The sequence below is a fragment of the Mesoplodon bidens genome (assembly GCF_964165515.1).
Source record: "Mesoplodon bidens genome assembly, chromosome: 18".
In the NCBI taxonomy this organism is placed as follows: Eukaryota; Metazoa; Chordata; class Mammalia; order Artiodactyla; family Ziphiidae; genus Mesoplodon; species Mesoplodon bidens.
In genome coordinates, this window is record NC_138175.1 from 51,681,886 (window position 1) to 51,698,208 (window position 16,323).

General features: G+C 48.7%; 1 protein-coding gene across 1 annotated transcript in view; it reads right to left on the bottom strand.

Moving 5' to 3' along the window:
- Positions 1 to 16,323, bottom strand: part of NOVA2 (NOVA alternative splicing regulator 2) — a gene marked incomplete at its 3' end in the record, with an annotated part of 30,638 nt that overhangs the window by 5,952 nt on the left and 8,363 nt on the right. Inside the window, 5 exon segments of the mRNA XM_081216057.1 lie at positions 3 to 48; positions 50 to 157; positions 159 to 263; positions 9,895 to 10,061; positions 15,476 to 15,619. Coding sequence (XP_081072183.1) covers positions 3 to 48; positions 50 to 157; positions 159 to 263; positions 9,895 to 10,061; positions 15,476 to 15,619 — 570 coding nt within the window.

The window sequence follows — 16,323 nt, forward strand, 5'->3', positions numbered from 1 at the left end:
GCCAGCCACGTTGGCGTAGCTGATATTCAGGCAGCTGCTGCTCTGGGGGATCTTCCTGTACCTTCTGCACGATGGCGCTCACGGCCTTGTGCACCTGCTCCGGTTCGCCGCTGACCGTCACCACGCGCTCCTGCAGGTTGATGCCCTCCGGCTTCTGGGGACAGCTGCACCCAAGCACCCGACTGTTCCATCACGGCTTTCACTGTCGCGCCCCCCTTGCCGATGATGAGGCCCGCCGTGCTGTTGGGGACGATCAGCTTGGCCTGCGTGGGGAGCCAGAGGGAGGGTCCTTTAGGGGGGTAATCGGACACTGAAGGGCAACAATAGCCTAAGACCGGCCATCTCAAGTCATTTCCCACCCGTGCGCACGCCCCCTTGATATGCACCAGTATGATTCTACTGGGTAGAAATATTGAAATATTTCCATATTCATTGGTAAAAAAAAAGGAGCTAGTACTCCATCTCTCCTTAGTAGCCTCTCAGCCACCCTGTTCCTGGGACCCCTGGGACCTCCCTTCCATCTGGGACCTCCCTTCCATCAGCACCTAGAAGCTGAATGACTAACCCAGTGGGAGCCCTCCAGGACCCCTCTCCAATCTTGCACTGGTGCCCATGTCCTTCTATATCATTAAGTACTCCGACTCCAGCCCCAGAAAAGGCATCATTAGTCTCGCTTTGCAGATGAGCCACTTGAGGCCTAAGAGGTGAAGGGACTTGCCCCAAGGTCACCCAGACAGCGAAGGAACTGAAGTCCGGCCTCGTGGATTCCTGCTCCATTGTGCTTTCCACCCTATGTCGTGGTCGCCTCGCTTAAGCTCTTCATTGTTGTTATGAGCTGAATTGCTGTCCCCTCCACCCCAATTCACATGTTGAAGTCATAACCCCTAATACCTCAGAATATGATTGTATATGGAGATAGGGTCTTTAAAGAGGCATTTAAGGTTAAGTGAGGTCATTAGGGTGGACCCTAATCCAATATGGTTGGTGTCCTTATAAGAAGAGGAGATTAGGACACAGACACACACAGGGGGAGGACCATGTGAAGACGGAAAAGGGGAGCTCCCTGGTGGCCTAGTGGTTAGGATTCCAGGCTTTCACTGCCGTGGCCCAGGTTCAATCGCTGGTCAGGGAACTGAGATCTCGCAAGCTGTGCGGCACGGGCCCCCCGCCTCGCAAAAAAAAGACAGAGAGAAAATGGCTATCTACAAGCCAAGGACAGAGGCCTCAGAAGGAACCAGCACTGCCAATGCCTTGAGTTCAGATTTCTAGCCTCCAGAATTGTGAGAAAATGAGTTTCTGTTGTTTAAGCCACCCAGTTCGTGGTACTTTGTTATGACAGCTCTAGCAATCTAATATAGTTGTCTCATCTGCAAAATGATGATTAAAAAGCTTACATCAGAGAAGATGGAGAAAATTGGTCACTTACATATGAGGGTCCCCCTTCTCAGTTGTAGAGCAGCCCATCCTTTGCAGCTACAAATTGGATCATTTTAAAATAAATTTTTTTTTTTTTTGGCTGCTTTGGGTCCTCGTCGCTGTGCGCGGGCTTTCTTTTAGTTGTGGCGAGCGGGGGCTACTCTTCGTTGCGGTGCGTGGGCTTCTCATTGCCGTGACTTCTCTTGTTGCGGAGCACGGGCTCTAGGTGTGCGGGCTTCAGTAGTTGTGGCACGTGGGCGCAGTAGTTGTGGCATGCAGACTGTAGAGTGCAGGCTCAGTAGTTGTGGTGCACGGGCTTAGCTGTTCCGTGGCATGTGGGATCTTCCCGGACCAGGGCTCGAACCCATGTCCCCTGCATTGGCAGGCGGATTCTTAACCACTGTGCCACCAGGGAAGCCCCCGTATCAATCCTGAGTCCAGTGGGGGTATTTCAAAACCAAATGTCTCCTTTCACATCTCCAAGAGCATTTTTACACACAAATTCCTCCTTCTCAATCCTTCTCACGTCCCCTCAGACCTGTGGATTCTACCCTCTGAAGCTTTCATCTCTGCCTCTCCTTTCCACCCCCAAGCCAGACCCTGGGGGTGTTAGGAAAATTGTGGGAGTGGTTTTGGTTGTCTGCAATAACTGGGGACAGATGCGGGCATTCAGTGGGCAGGGTCAGGGATGTTTGCACCCGTAATGTGAGTCAGTTCCTCACAATGAAGAACAGTCCCAGGTCCTGTACGACTTTTGAATGTCCCCCTGGACATTCATGTTGGTGAGAAGTCTGTTTATAAATCTCGCAGCCAGAACTGAGCCCCATGATACATGTAAGTACCAAGTATTTTTTTCTTTTGCACGGTTTTAAGATCTACTGAAATTTCCAGGGATGTAACTATTGGTAAATCAAGGGAAGATTGTACTTTATTTTGTTCTGAATTTTACCAAGAGTTGTTCATTATTTTAGAAAACCATGACATCATGCAAGCTATTATATATAGAATGGATAAACAGAAAGGTCCTACTGTATAGCACAGGGAACTATATTCAATATCCTGTCATAAACCATAATGGAAAAGAATATAAAAGGGAATGTATATATATGTATAACTGAATCACTTTGCTGTACAGCAGAAATTAACACAACACTGTAAATCAACTACACTTCAATTAAAAAAAAGAAAACCATGACATCAGTAGTAATGCCTGTATCATTTAAGTCTCCAATACTACTCTCTGTCTCACTCAGGCCACGTTAGGTGTGAGCAGCTGACTATTTCATTATTTATTCTACTGTGGCCCTGGCTGAGTATTTACATATTAAAATTCACCTTATTTTGTAACAAATAACCTTCCTTTCATCTCTCCTTTATTTGAAAGTCTTATGGGATACAGAAAATGTACATCCGTACAATGGAATATTATTTGGCAATCAATTTAAATGAAATGAAGGATTGATGCATGCTGCAACATGGATGAGCCTAGAAAATATTATGCTGCGTGAACGAAGTAAGGCACAACAGACCACATATTGTATAATTCCATTTATATGAATGTTCAGAATAGGCAAATCTATAGAGACAAAGTAGATTAGTGGTGGCTTAGGGGCTGGGGTGGGGAGAGCTGGGAGGATTGAGGGGTGATAGCTAAGGGGATCAAGGTTTCCTTTTGAGGAAATGAAATGTTCTAAAATTGATTGTGGTGATGGATGCCGGACTCTGAATATAATAAAGCTGTGTAACTGCACACTTTAAATGGGTCAAATGTATTTATGTGAATTATATCTCAATAAAATTGTTAAAAATCTTATAGGGCTTCCCTGGTGGTGCAGTGGTTAAGAATCTGCCTGCCAATGCAGGGGACAACAGGTTCGAGCCCTGGTCTGGGACGATCCCACATGCCGTGGAGCAACTAAGCCCGTGCGCCACAACTACTGAGCCTGAGCTCTAGAGCCCGCGAGCCACAACTACTGAGCCCGCGTGCCACAACTACTGAAGCCCATGCACCTAGAGCCCGTGCTCCCCAATGAGAAGCCCCTGCTCGCCGCAACTAGAGAAAGCCCATGCAGCAACGAAGACCCAACGCAGCCAAAAATAAATAAATAAAATTTAAAAAATCTTATAGATGTACATTTTTTAAAATTAATTAATTAATTAATTAATTAATTAATTAATTTATTTTTGGCTGCGTTGGGTCTTCGTTGCTGCGCGCGGGCTTTCTCTACTCTTCCTTGCGATGCGCGGGCTTCTCATTGCGGTGGCTTCTCTTGTTGTGGAGCACAGGCTCTAGGCGCGTGGGCTTCAGTAGTTTTGGCACGTGGGCTTCAGTAGCTGTGGCTCACGAGCTCTAGAGCGTAGGCTCAGTAGTTGTGGCGCACGGGCTTAGTTGCTCCACGGCATGTGGGATCTTCCTGGACCAGGGCTCGAACCCGTGTCCCCTGCCTTGGCAGGCGGATTCTTAACTACTCTGCCACCAGGGAAGCCCCAGATATGTTTTTTATTTATACAAATAGATATGTTATATATATAATTTCAGAGAGTAAAGTGGGCATAGGAAAATATTTGTAGGAGAAAGGGGACATTGGTTCCCTTCAAGCAGGCAAACAGGGCTGAGAAGCACTGCTCTGACATGCTCTGTTCCCTGTTGATCTCTCTGACTTCACTCTTCCCTCCCCCTTGCTGACTCCACTGCACACACACCAGACTCCCTGCTGTTCCTCCAACTTGACAAGCTCTGCCCAGACTCAGGGATTTTGCACCTGCTGTTGTTCCCTCACCTGGAATGCTTTTCCCCAGAAAAGACGGCTCGCCCCTCTCTTCATTCATTGCACAAATGCACCTCCCCAGAAAGGCCTTCCCTGACCACCTGATTATCAAAGCTTGTCTGTGTTTATTTTGCATCTCCAGCATGGATACCTCCAGACTCCTAACTGCTAACCTCACATCTCTAGTATGATGTTGAGTGGACGCCTCAAACTTAAAATCCAAAACGGAACTCCTCATCTTCCTCCTCACGTGTGTTTCTGCCATGGTGTTCCTCATTTCAGCACATGGAAATGCACCCTTCCACTACCCAGTCCCAACCCTTAGAAGTCCTCTCTTTCCTTTACACTCAGCATCCAATCAGCAATTCTGTTGGCTCTACCTTCAAAAATCTATCCTAGACTATGCTAGATTAAAAGAGATTAAGGAGGTATAACAACCAAATGCAACGCATGAACATTGACTGAATCTTTAATAAAAATACTTTATAGATATAAAAGATATTTGGGGGTAATCTGAATATGGACTTTTTATTAAATAATATGAATTCAGTGTTAACTTTTATAGGTGTGATAATAGTAATATAAAAACATAGGAGACTGTCCTTGTTCTTGGGAGACATACACTGAAGTATTTAGAGGTGAAGAGTCATGAGATCTACAACTTATTTTCAAATAGATCAACAAACAAAAAACCAACGTGTGTGTGTGTGTGTGTGTGATTAGAGATAAAACGTGTTAACAATTGGTGAATCTAAGTGCAGTGTGTAGGGAGTTGATTGTAACGTTCTTTAAACATTTTCCAAATAAAAAGTTAAGAGAAAAAAAGGCCCCAATACTTCCTTTTTCTCTGTCTTTTCTTCATAATACTTTTCACTCTCTGACATCCTATACATTTTATTTATTTACTTATTTTCTGATTCTCCAGGGAAGAATTTAAGATCCACAAGGGTAGAGATTTGTGTCTGTATTGTTTACTGCTGGGTTCTCAGTGCCTAGAGGAATGCCTGGCACATACTCAGCCAAGAGTGGGTGAAAGAATGGATGGATGAAAGAATGGATGATGAGATGCCCAAAGGACCAAGCAGGAATGGGACTGGGTGTAGGCAGCCAGGTGCATCTCACCTGGTGGTGGTGGTGGTCTCTGTGCGTGTGTGATTTTCAAATTCAGCCTGATATGAGTTTTACAGATTAACTGGCAATTCTGACCTGTAAAATGTGAAGCGTCCTAGTTTTTAAATGTTGGTAACCACTTCAAAACGTCTAAGAACCACTGTGTAGCAGCCAGACCACCAGTTTGCAGTCCGTTGCACACAAATCCCTGAAAAGCTGCCCTGGACTCTGGAGGCACCTGCTCAGGTTCAGATCCTGGCTCCACCGCTGATTCTGGGCAAGGGACCTAATCTTTTGGAAACTCAGTTTTCTCTTCCATAAAATGGGGATATTCATACCTCTTCCATAGGATTACTGTGAGGTCTAATAGAGATCATGCATGAAATGATGAGCTTGAAATTCAAGCATGGCCACAATTAGCCAGAACTGAGTATGACTGCCCTCCAGATGACACATATTGCCTACCTCTGCCAGGTTACACCAGACTACCTCCCCTCAGTCATGTTTCTGCTTGGTCCCCATGGGCATGTCATCACCCATTCGTTCAAACAAGCAACATTTGCTGAGCACCTACTATGTGCCAAGCATTGGATGCCACGAGAGCAGGCAATTAATATGTGCCCATAGTAGGTACACATGAAATGGTTGTTGTCATTGTTATCCCCATGGGCGGACCTGGATTTAAATCCCACATTGGTGGTACAGCCACTTTGGAAAACAGTCTGGCAGTTCTTCAAAAAGTTAAACGTAGATTTATCATATGACCTACAAATTCCACCCTAGGTATATACCCAAGAGAACTGAAAACATACATCCACACATATGTTCATTAGCAGCATTATTCATAATAGCTAAAAGGTAGAAACACCCCAAATTTCTATCAATTGATGAATAGACAAAATGTGGTATATCCATACAGTGAAATATTATTTGGCCATAAAAAGGAATGAAGTTTTGTTATATGCTACAGTATGGATGAATCTTTAAAAAAAATTTTTTTTTCGCCACATCACTCGGCTTGTGGGGATCTTAGTTCCCTGACCAGGGACTGAGCCCATGCCCTCAGCAGTGAAAGCGTGGAGTCCTAACCATTGGACCGCCAGGGAATTCCCAGTATGGATGAATCTTGAAGACATTATGCTAAGGGAAAGAAGCCAGACTCAAAATGCCACAGAAATATCATTCAATCTATATAAACTATTCAGAATAGGGAAATCCATAGACACTAAAAGTAGATTAATGGTGGAAAGGGGCCGGGGCAGAGGCACTGGGGGAATGGAAAATGACCGTTAATGGCTATGGGGCTTTTTGGGGGGTGGTGAAAATGTTTTAGAATTACATAGTGGTGATCAACGCACAACTCTGTGAATATACTGAAACCAGTGAATTACACACTTTAAAATGGTGAACTTTACAGTATGTGAATTATATCTCAATACAGCTGTTATTTTAAAGAAATCATTGGAAAAAAAGAAGTCTGACAAGTCAAGGGGATAGAACAGAAAAATGTACAAAACCAGGCCTAAGGGTAAAGAGGTATTTAGTATGTGATACAGCATTTCAGAGCAATGGGGGAAGGATGCAACCTTTTCATCCAAGGAACTGTGTTCGCCAAGAAATGGTGAAAGCAAATGCCTTCACCTCTCTGTGCTTCCGTTTCCTCATCTCTGACATTGACATAACCACAGCTACTCTATACAATTATTGAGAATATTCAATGACTAAAATGTTCCCTTAGTGCCTGGCACATGGGAAGCCCTCAGAAAACAGTAGCTGCCTTCATGACAGGCCCAGATTGCAAGACCACAGCATCTTAGATCTGCACACGCAGTTCTATAGAATCTCGGATGTTAGAACAGTAGACTGTTAGAATAATACATGTCTAGAATCTTGGAGTCACAGAGCCATAAAACTGTAGGTGTCTTAGAGCCAGAAAGACCTCAGAGACCATCTGCCTCAGAGGTTTGCAAGTCTGGAGATTAAAAAATAAGAATAACAACAACAACAATAACAGCAGCAGCCGCTAACAGTGCTTACCATGTGCCAGGCACTTTTTAAAATACTTTCATATAGTAACTAACTTAATTTTAGCAACAACCCTACAAGGTAGGTACTCTTATTATCACTCTTTATAGATTGGAAAACGGAGGCACAGAGAGGTTAAGTAACTTGCCTAAGGTCACACAGATAGTGACCAGTAGAGCCAGGATCTGATCCCAGGCCAGGGTCCATGTTCAGATCCCCACGCCTTCTCCCCAGAAACTCTGATTCAGTGGCTCCAGGCCACGACTCAGGAATCTGTGTTTTAAGCTACCCAGATGACTCAGATACCAGCCAGGGCTGAGAATCACTGGTCTAGCCCAGAGGGGGCAAACAGGTGATGCTCAGCCCATAGCCAGCCCACAGCCACACAGTGTTTTAAAAACTGAGCCAACCTTGAAAAATCAGTTGATTTAAAATTTTTTTTTCTTCTTTTTGCTGTACGCGGGCCTCTCACTGCTGTGACCTCTCCCGTTGCGGAGCACAGGCTCCGGACGCGCAGGCTCAGCGGCCATGGCTCACGGGCCCAGCCGCTCCGTGGCATGTGGGATCTTCCCGGATCGGGGCACGAACCTGTGTCCCCTGCATCGGCAGGCGGACTCTCAACCACTGCGCCACCAGGGAAGCCCCTAAAATATTCTTGACTTCTCTGGAAAAATGGGGAAGATGTAATACTCTGTCCCCATTCCCAAATGGCGAGAATCAAGTGAAGCTGAATAGCAGCTGCCCCCTTTAGGGATGGCATGATATCTCTATGTTGAGTCCACAATCCTCAATCCTTTATGTTCCTTTTCTGAATCCTGGAGGCATTTCAATTTATAATCCCCGGTTTGGCCCAGCTTCCCCACTGTAAAGAAAGGGAAACTGAGGCATACAGAAGGGAAAAAGACTCAGAGCAACACAGCAAGTCCAAGGCAGAAAGGGAATAGACCTGCCTCCGGACTCAAAAATCCCATAATAACGACAACGGCGAACATTTTTTGATAACTTTCTATGCATTAGGCGTACATGATAAGTGCTTTTCAAATGTTAATGAACACTAGCCACTACCCTTAAGTAGGTACCATAATAAATCTCATTTTACATAGAGAAATCAAGTCACCTGCTCAAGGTCACACAGGTAAGAAGTATCAGAGGAAAATTCAACTCAACATCTGATTCCAGAGCCTGAGCCTTCAGCCATTATCTCTCTCATTCTTTGGAGCCCCGGAGTAATAAGGCAGAGGAAAAAGTCCTGGTTCTGTAACCTTTCGACTCCGCTATTTCAGAGTTCCTGTGGCTTAGGTGGTGGAGAGGGAGGCTCAGGCACAGATGGTGCTGACCCCGTTTTCCCTGCAACATGTACAAACTCTTGATGAACCCTGAGCCCCTAGTGGCCACGACCAAGGCGGAGGGAAGAGGCAATATCCTCGCCTCCCTGCAAACTGCGGGTAAGCTGTGGCCTGCTGGTGGAAAGGGATTTGGGAGAGGCCTGGCAGGGCGCGAGGAGCAGAGATGTTTCAGCACCAAGGACAGCAGCCGCGCTCCAAGCCCCAAGCCCGCAGTCTTTGGGGGGAACGCTCCGCTCCGAAGCATTCTTCCAGAGCTTTCTGCCCACTCTTTCCCCACGAGCTCAGAGAAACCCAGACCCGTGGTCTCCCCCACCTCAGGGCAAAAAAGAATTCCGGGGAATTCCAGCTTCCTTTTACCGAGGCCCTCTCTCTTGTCTTTGTTTTTAGGCAGACGTTAAGGAACCCTCACAAGTGGCCTGTCCGCCTGCCCGGATCATCTCGCCCCTGTGCATCGTGTGCACGTGTATACAGGAGCGGAGAAGGGGAGAGAAAATGGGGAGTTTACTGCAGCCAATCCCGTGCTCTCTTCCTCCTTGGCCCTCTACACAATCAGGACCGTGCTGCCAGGGGCTTTGCAGCAAGCCCACCTGCCCGGTGTGCATGGTGGTCTTGGCAACGGGAGAGGCCCAGGAAGCCATCGGTCAGCCCCTTGCCACTCCCCGACACCATGGCTTCCCGGTAACTGAGGCAACAGAGAGGCTCTGCCCTCCTCCTCCCATCCCTCCTTGAGAGGGCTGTGTAGGAGAGAGACCCGCCCCCGCCCAATGAAACACCTTTTCTCCAAAATGGTGGCTACTCCTATTCAGTAATTAATGGAGAGAGGGAGTACCGGAGGCTGTTTCTAAAATTTTCTGCCTATGGATGGGGGTGTCACTGAGGTTACTTCCGGTGAGAACAGGAAGTGGGAAGCAGGTGGTTTTGAGAGACAATGGGAAGATGTAGAAGAGAGAAGAGGATGTGGAGAATCCTAGGAAGGAGGAATAACTAAGGGGGTCTGGGTCAGGTTCTCCCAGACCTTCACTCTCTTTCTGAATCAAATCACTCTAAGAGGTCTGGAGCCCTTAAGCTGATTCTCTAACAATAATACTAACCACTACCACGTATCTGACTGGTAAATGTCTTATAGCCATTATCCCATTGAACCCCCATCACAATCCAGCGACGTGGAAGAAGTGTTTTCTCTCAAACCCCACCAGCTTTACAGAGACTCAGCCTCTGCCCCTTCTAACCTGCTTGGCTCTGTCAGGATTCATTGTGGTTTGGGGTTGAAGGATATTGACCACCTCGGGCTTGGTCATCGCTTGTGGGATTTCTCGGACCTTCTCGGCAATAAAGCTGTGCACAGCATTCAAGGCCTCTGCTGTGCCCTGTACCAGGCATACTCGCTCTGTGGTTCCTGTCGAGCAAAGAAGAGAGAGGGCACACTCATCAGACAGGAAGGGGAGCATTCCTGAGAGACAGGCCCCATTTAATGGAAGGAGAAGACTGAGGTCCAGAGAGTGGACCTCACTGGCCCCAGGTCACTTGGTAAGCCTGGGCAAGCTGGCATGGGCCCCCAGACCAGGATGGGTAGCTGGGAGAATGAGTGGAATCCCTGTTTTATTATCTGCACTTCCTCTCCCTCCCTTAAAACAACCCCAAGGGATGGAAGAATGATGCTTAAGTACTTTGCTATGCCCACAGCAGCCCTGGGCAAGGGAGACGGGGCTCAGCTGCCTCTTCCCAGTCCTTGCTGGCTCTCTCGGTTGCTTTGGCAACCATTCACTCACTCCCCCCTCCCCACCTTCTCGAAGCAGAGAGCTCAGGCCTGCAACGGTTGCCACAGTAACTGGAACCCCCTTATCGGTGTGGCTGGCTGGGTCCTCAGCCCACCCCCAGGGGGACTAGGGATGAGGCCCCGTTGCCATGGCAACCCCTGAAAGCCTGCAGCGACGGCCTCTGGGCTTTTGGAGAGGATGGGGAAGGGCTGGGGGATGGGGGAGACAGCAGAGAGGCCTGAGTGCCTGCCTGGACCCACCAGATGGAGGGCTGAGGGGTGGGGGGAGGGCAAGGCTGTGGAGAGGGGAGAGCAGAGTGGGGCAAAGGCAACTCATGGAAGAGTGGAAACGGGGGGGATGGAGAAAGCAGGGTGAGGTGGGTGCCTCTGCTGGCGATTCTCCAGATGTTGGCTGTGGTTCTGACCTGGGCATCCTTACTATGTGTATTGGGGGTGGGCAGCAGGCAGAAGAGACACTAATTCTGGGTGATGCTGGGATATATGTGTATGGGAGACAGACTCTGGGTAACACTGACTGACCAGTGTGAGTACATCTGTGAGGCTGTTTGGGTGAGTGGTGTGTGTGTGCATGTGTATACTTGGGCAGGACTGGCTCAGTTATCTTTACGTGTGTGTGTGTGTGTGTGTGTGTGTGTGTGTAAAAGAAAGAGCAGGAGAGACAGAGATACAAACAGACTGTGTGACATAGTGATTCCAGTCGAGACGTTTGTGTGTACTCTTGGGTGGGGGGAAAGACTTTGGGTGTCGCTGTGATGTTTAAGGTTATGTACACTATTTGTGAGACTGAGCTGGGTGTGCCCAAGGGTTTGAGAGTAAGAAACAAAGAATCCCAGGAAGTGGCATTGAGGCTGTACGATGAATGTATAGCACTTGGAGATTGTATGACTGTGTGTGTGTGTGTGTGTGTGTGTACGGGAAAGAGCTATCCAGACACCCCTAGGTGTTCAAAAGACTACTTGGATGAGTGGTATGTGGAATGCACATATATGTGTAAGGGTGCGTGTATAGGAAACAGGCAGGACTCTGTGACTGATGTGTGTGAACATGAGGAAGAGAAAAAGACCAACAGGCAGACCCAGGGGTCAGTATGTAAGACTGTTTGGAGGACTGATGTATTTGTGTGTGTGTCTGAGTGTCTGAATTACAGCCAGACAAAGAAGACCCCACCAAGCCTGGCCGGGGTGAAGCTGTGAGTGCCTGGCTGATTTGGACATATTAGGTGTGTAGGGTGTGTGTGTGTGTCTCTTCCCAGGTGGGACTCTCTCTGCAGGACCAGTAAACTCCCTGGGTCTGTAAAAGGTCCTGAGTGTGCGCCAGGCTCTGTGTGCCTGTGTGTCTGGGACACTTGGGGGTGAGTGTCTGGTGTCCTGTGGGCATTCCAGGGTGGCATGCTAGTGTTACCACCCTGACCCCTTGCTTGCCATCTCTCAGCCTGACAAGCGAGTCTCGCCATGTGTCTGAGTGTCACTGTCTTGGGTCACTGGTGTAGTTGACATCCCCCATCTCCTTTGGGCCGCTGTTCCTCACTCTTACTCCCCTCCACCCCAGAACAATGGCTTGGTCTGAGCCAAGCGTGAGTCAGCGTGCAGGCTGCCTCCGTCTGGGTGTAAATAGGAAAGGGTGTGGGTCAGGGTGGGAACTAGGGGGTGGGGTGGCCCCAGGGAGAGCCTGACTGAAGTGGCCCAGCTCTCCATCTCTGGGAGGCTTCCTTCCAGCTCAGGGAGTCTGTGATCTCACAGACTTGTAGTTCTTAACCAGGGTCCACAGGGGCTTTGGGGGACTCAGTTAAACCCTGAAAGAATATCTAATAATAACAGCTGGTGCTTACATAACACCAATCACCAGGCACCATTCTAAGCACTTTATATGTATTTGTTCACTTTAATACATGAGGCAGGCAATATTACTATTCTTGATTTACTGCTAAGGACACTAAGGCACAGAGGTCTGGGATTTGTCCAAGTTCACTCAGCCAGTAGTGAAAGATCAGGGTTTTGAACCCAGGTGTCTGGCTTCAGAGTCTGGGCTTTTAACCATTGAGCCACCCTGTGCTAAATTTGGGGTGGGTGGAGTGTGTGTGTGTGTGTGTGTGTGTGTGTGGTGGGGAGAGGCATACAATGATTGCAATTCTGCTTTTGTATTTTTTATGGTAAAAAAGAATATGTATGAATTTATTAAGTAGTCACTTAAGATTTTGCACTTGGCTGCAGAGATGTTATAAATCAATAAAAAAATTTAAGAAGTGTATATGTCCATTTTTCTTCTGGGGCTAGGGTCCAGGGCTTCAGGCAGCTCCTCAAAATCAGGAGGAGTTTTAGAATCACTAGAATGTCTGGTGAGCTACACAGAAGACTGTGTGGCTTTCGGCAGGTACCTGCCTCCTCTGAGTCTAAGTTTCTCCATGTATGACGTGGAAGGATTGAATCTGGGGCTTGGGGTTTCTGTATCAAGGGGGGGACACCCTTTGTGTGTTCTACCCCTCCCTTTGGGTAAAGGCCAGGTAGGTTTTTGTTTCATGGAGTAGACACGTGTGTGTGTGTCTGTGTGTGTGTGTGTGTGTGTGTGTGTGTGTGTGTGTCAGAACCAACTAGGCCCAGAGGACCCTTTCAATTTCTCTATTATCAGTTTTCACCTGTCCTTTCACCAGCCACACTGAACAAACTAAGCCCCACCCCCAGCCTTTGAACATGCTCTTTCATCTCCCTGGAGCACGCTTCACTGCTCCTTACCTAGCTCACTCTTATTATTCTGGCCTCCTCCTCCAGGAAGCCCTTCCTGATCTCCTCAGGCTGGGTCGGGTGCCCTGTCTGGGCTCCCTCCATCCTCTGGGTTTCCCTGTCCCAGCCCTGACCACTCTAGGTCATCAATGGTGTTTGGTTTATCTCCCCTACTGGGATGTGAGATCCGGGAGGGCTAGGCTGGGGTGTCTCAGTCACTGCTTGTGTCCCCATCTCGGTCCGGTATGGTGCTGGCATAGAGAAGATGCTCAGAGAATATATGTTGAATGAATGAATGAAAGGTATCAGCCAGGAGCGGAGGAACACATGCTTGAGCAGGAGCATCTCCATTTCTTATGTTCCTGTGGGTCCTGGGAAGTCCTAGGGACAGGACCAGGATGTAGGGAGCTGTGTCCTGCATCTCTGAGCCAGGAGCCAGTATATGCTGTATGATCTGGAAGTTCCAATTTGGGGGTGGGGAGCGGGGCTGGCTGCACATCCAGGGGCTGGGGAGAGACGCTGGCTCACGTTGCTTGTTTGAACTTGGCCCAGAAGAGAGGCAATGACTGTCCCATCCTCTGGGGTTCTAGGCTGCCTGGCCAGTGGGATGTGTCACTGAGTTGAGAGGGAATGACATGTGTTATGTCAGAGAATGTGATCCAGGGGCAAGGAACCAAGGTCCTTGGATGAAAGTCCCAAGCAGAGGTCTCATCCGTATCTTGTGGGCTAGGGGAGTGAGGGGGAAACTGGGCCAGGGAGGAAGAGAAAAGGGGGTTGTGCCAGGTTCCCTGGACTGTTCTCTAAACCTCTTGCCAAAGCTGCTTAGTTAGATGGGAGGCAGGGGGGTGGAGGGAGGAGAGAGAGAGAGAGAAAGAGACACACACACACACAGAGAGAGAGAGAGAGAGAGAGAGAGAGAGAGAATATGAATTTGTCCTGACCCTCGGCTCCAGCTCTGGTGTTTGACCTAAAAAATCCAAGGGGATTAAGGATGAACTAGAACCAGTGCTGGACCAGAGATGCAGTTCAGGGGGCCTTCCCTGGATTCCTAGATGTCAAAGCTCAGGCATAGGTCTTGGGAGGGATATATGAAGGGGTGAGAGATATTGAGGGAGATTACAGAGAGTGGAGGGGCCTGGAAAAATTTATGATTGAAGGAAGGGAGATAGAGCTGGAGGAGAGGCAGAAAAGGGGCTGATTTTGGAGAGAGGGGAAGAAAAAAACACGAGGAAGCTGAGACTTAGGAGAAAAAGAGAAACATAAAGGGAGAGATGGGCAAGCAGGGGCAGAAAGAAATGAGGGGCAGGGCTTCCACGGTGGCGCAGTGGTTGAGAGTCCGCCTGCCGATGCAGGGGACAAGGGTTCGTGCCCCGGTCCGGGAAGATCCCACATGCCGCGGAGCGGCTGGGCCCGTGAGCCATGGCCGCTGAGCCTGTGCGTCCGGAGCCTGTGCTCCGCAATGGGAGAGGCCACGACAGTGAGAGGCCCGCGTACCGCAAAAAAAAAAAGAAAAAAGAAAAAGAAATGAGGGGCAACGCCGGCAAAGAATGACCCCATTGAGGGGCGCTACCAACTACTGCTTGAATGGGTGACTGAACAGAGTTGGGAGAAGAAGACAGAGAAAAATGTGAGAATAAGAGAAGTGGGGGAAAAGGAAAAGATGGGGAGAGAGATGGGAAGACAGAAAGGGAAGGGAAGAGGAGGGGAGGAAGAGGAAAAAGCCAAGACAGGCTAAGAGAACAGAGATGGGGGATGTCCAAACGGAACCAGAGAGACACAGCAGAAAGCAGAGCAGGAGGAGACAGAGAGAAGCCGATGGGAATGGAGCCCAAGGGAACAAGAGATGGGAAAGTCAGAAACAGAATGAGAGACACATAAAGAATGACACAGATGGAAAACCAGTGCGACTCAGATTGGGGCAAGATGGGGTGACAGAGAAATCCAAAGGGAAAGAGTGAGGGTCTATGTAACATGCATGGCTGGTCCCCCAAGCCCTGAGGGACACCCTAACACCTGCCTCCTCGGCCCCCCCCAGCTCCTCCAACTGACCCAAAGGGGCAGGTGTGTGGGAAGGGGCACATCTGCCAGCACGTCATGCAAATGAGCTCATGAATATGCAGCAGCCCCATTGTCTTGCCCTGCCCCCACCCCCATCTGCTCAGGCCTGGCCCCTGGGGCCGAGGGCAGCTCTGTCCCCTTAGGGGGAGGGGAGGCCCCCTACCACTCTCACTGCCCCTAGGGCAGCCCTTCCCCCTCCGAGAGGGCCCAGGTGGGAGGGATGGGAGGCCGGAGGAAGAGGGCTGGGCTGGGGCTCACCCGGATAGAAGTCTTTGGACTTGGAGAGCTTGATGGTAGCTCCCGTCTCCTTCTGCAGCTGCACGATGGTCTGCCCGCCCTTGCCAATGATGGAGCCCGCCGCGTAGCTGGGGATCAGCACCTTCAGGAAGTATTCGCCTTCCTCTGCAGGGGCACACAGAGGGGACGGGAGTCAGGGAAGAAGGGTCTTCACCTTTGGACGGTACCTCCAGGGAGGCACTGGCATGGGCTGGGCTAGGAAACCCCTGGGGTCACAGTAACACAGAGAAGCCATGACCAGGAGAAGAGCAGTAGGAAAATAAAACACGTCATGATCTTCATTCGCTCATTTATTCATTCATTCCACAAATAATTCCTGAGCACCTGCTACGTGCTTGGCACCGTTCTAGTGAAACAGCCATGAAGAAAACAGACAAAGCTCCCTGATTTCGCAAATAAGGCAAATAAGGCCAAAAGAGTTTTGGTGATTCAGCCAAGAGCTCACACAGCTACACTCTTCTAGAGCGGGGAGACAGACAGTATGTTTTACGTTGTTGGATGGTGGTAAGTACTAAGAAAACAAAAAGAGGCAGGAAAGAGGAAGGGGAGTGTAGGTGCTGCATTGTCAGATCCGATGGCCAGGAAAGCCTTCCCCAAGAATGCAGCATTCTTTGTTCATCAAACATTTCTATAGCACCCAATATGCGCTAGACTCTGTTCCAAGTAATTTACAAATACGAGGGTTTTTTTTTTTCATTTTCACCCTGATGCTATGAGGGAGGTACTTTAAAAAAAAAAACCATTCTACAGATAAGTAAACAAAGGTGAAGAAATTGCTCCCGTTCACATAGCTAGTAGGTGGCAGGGCT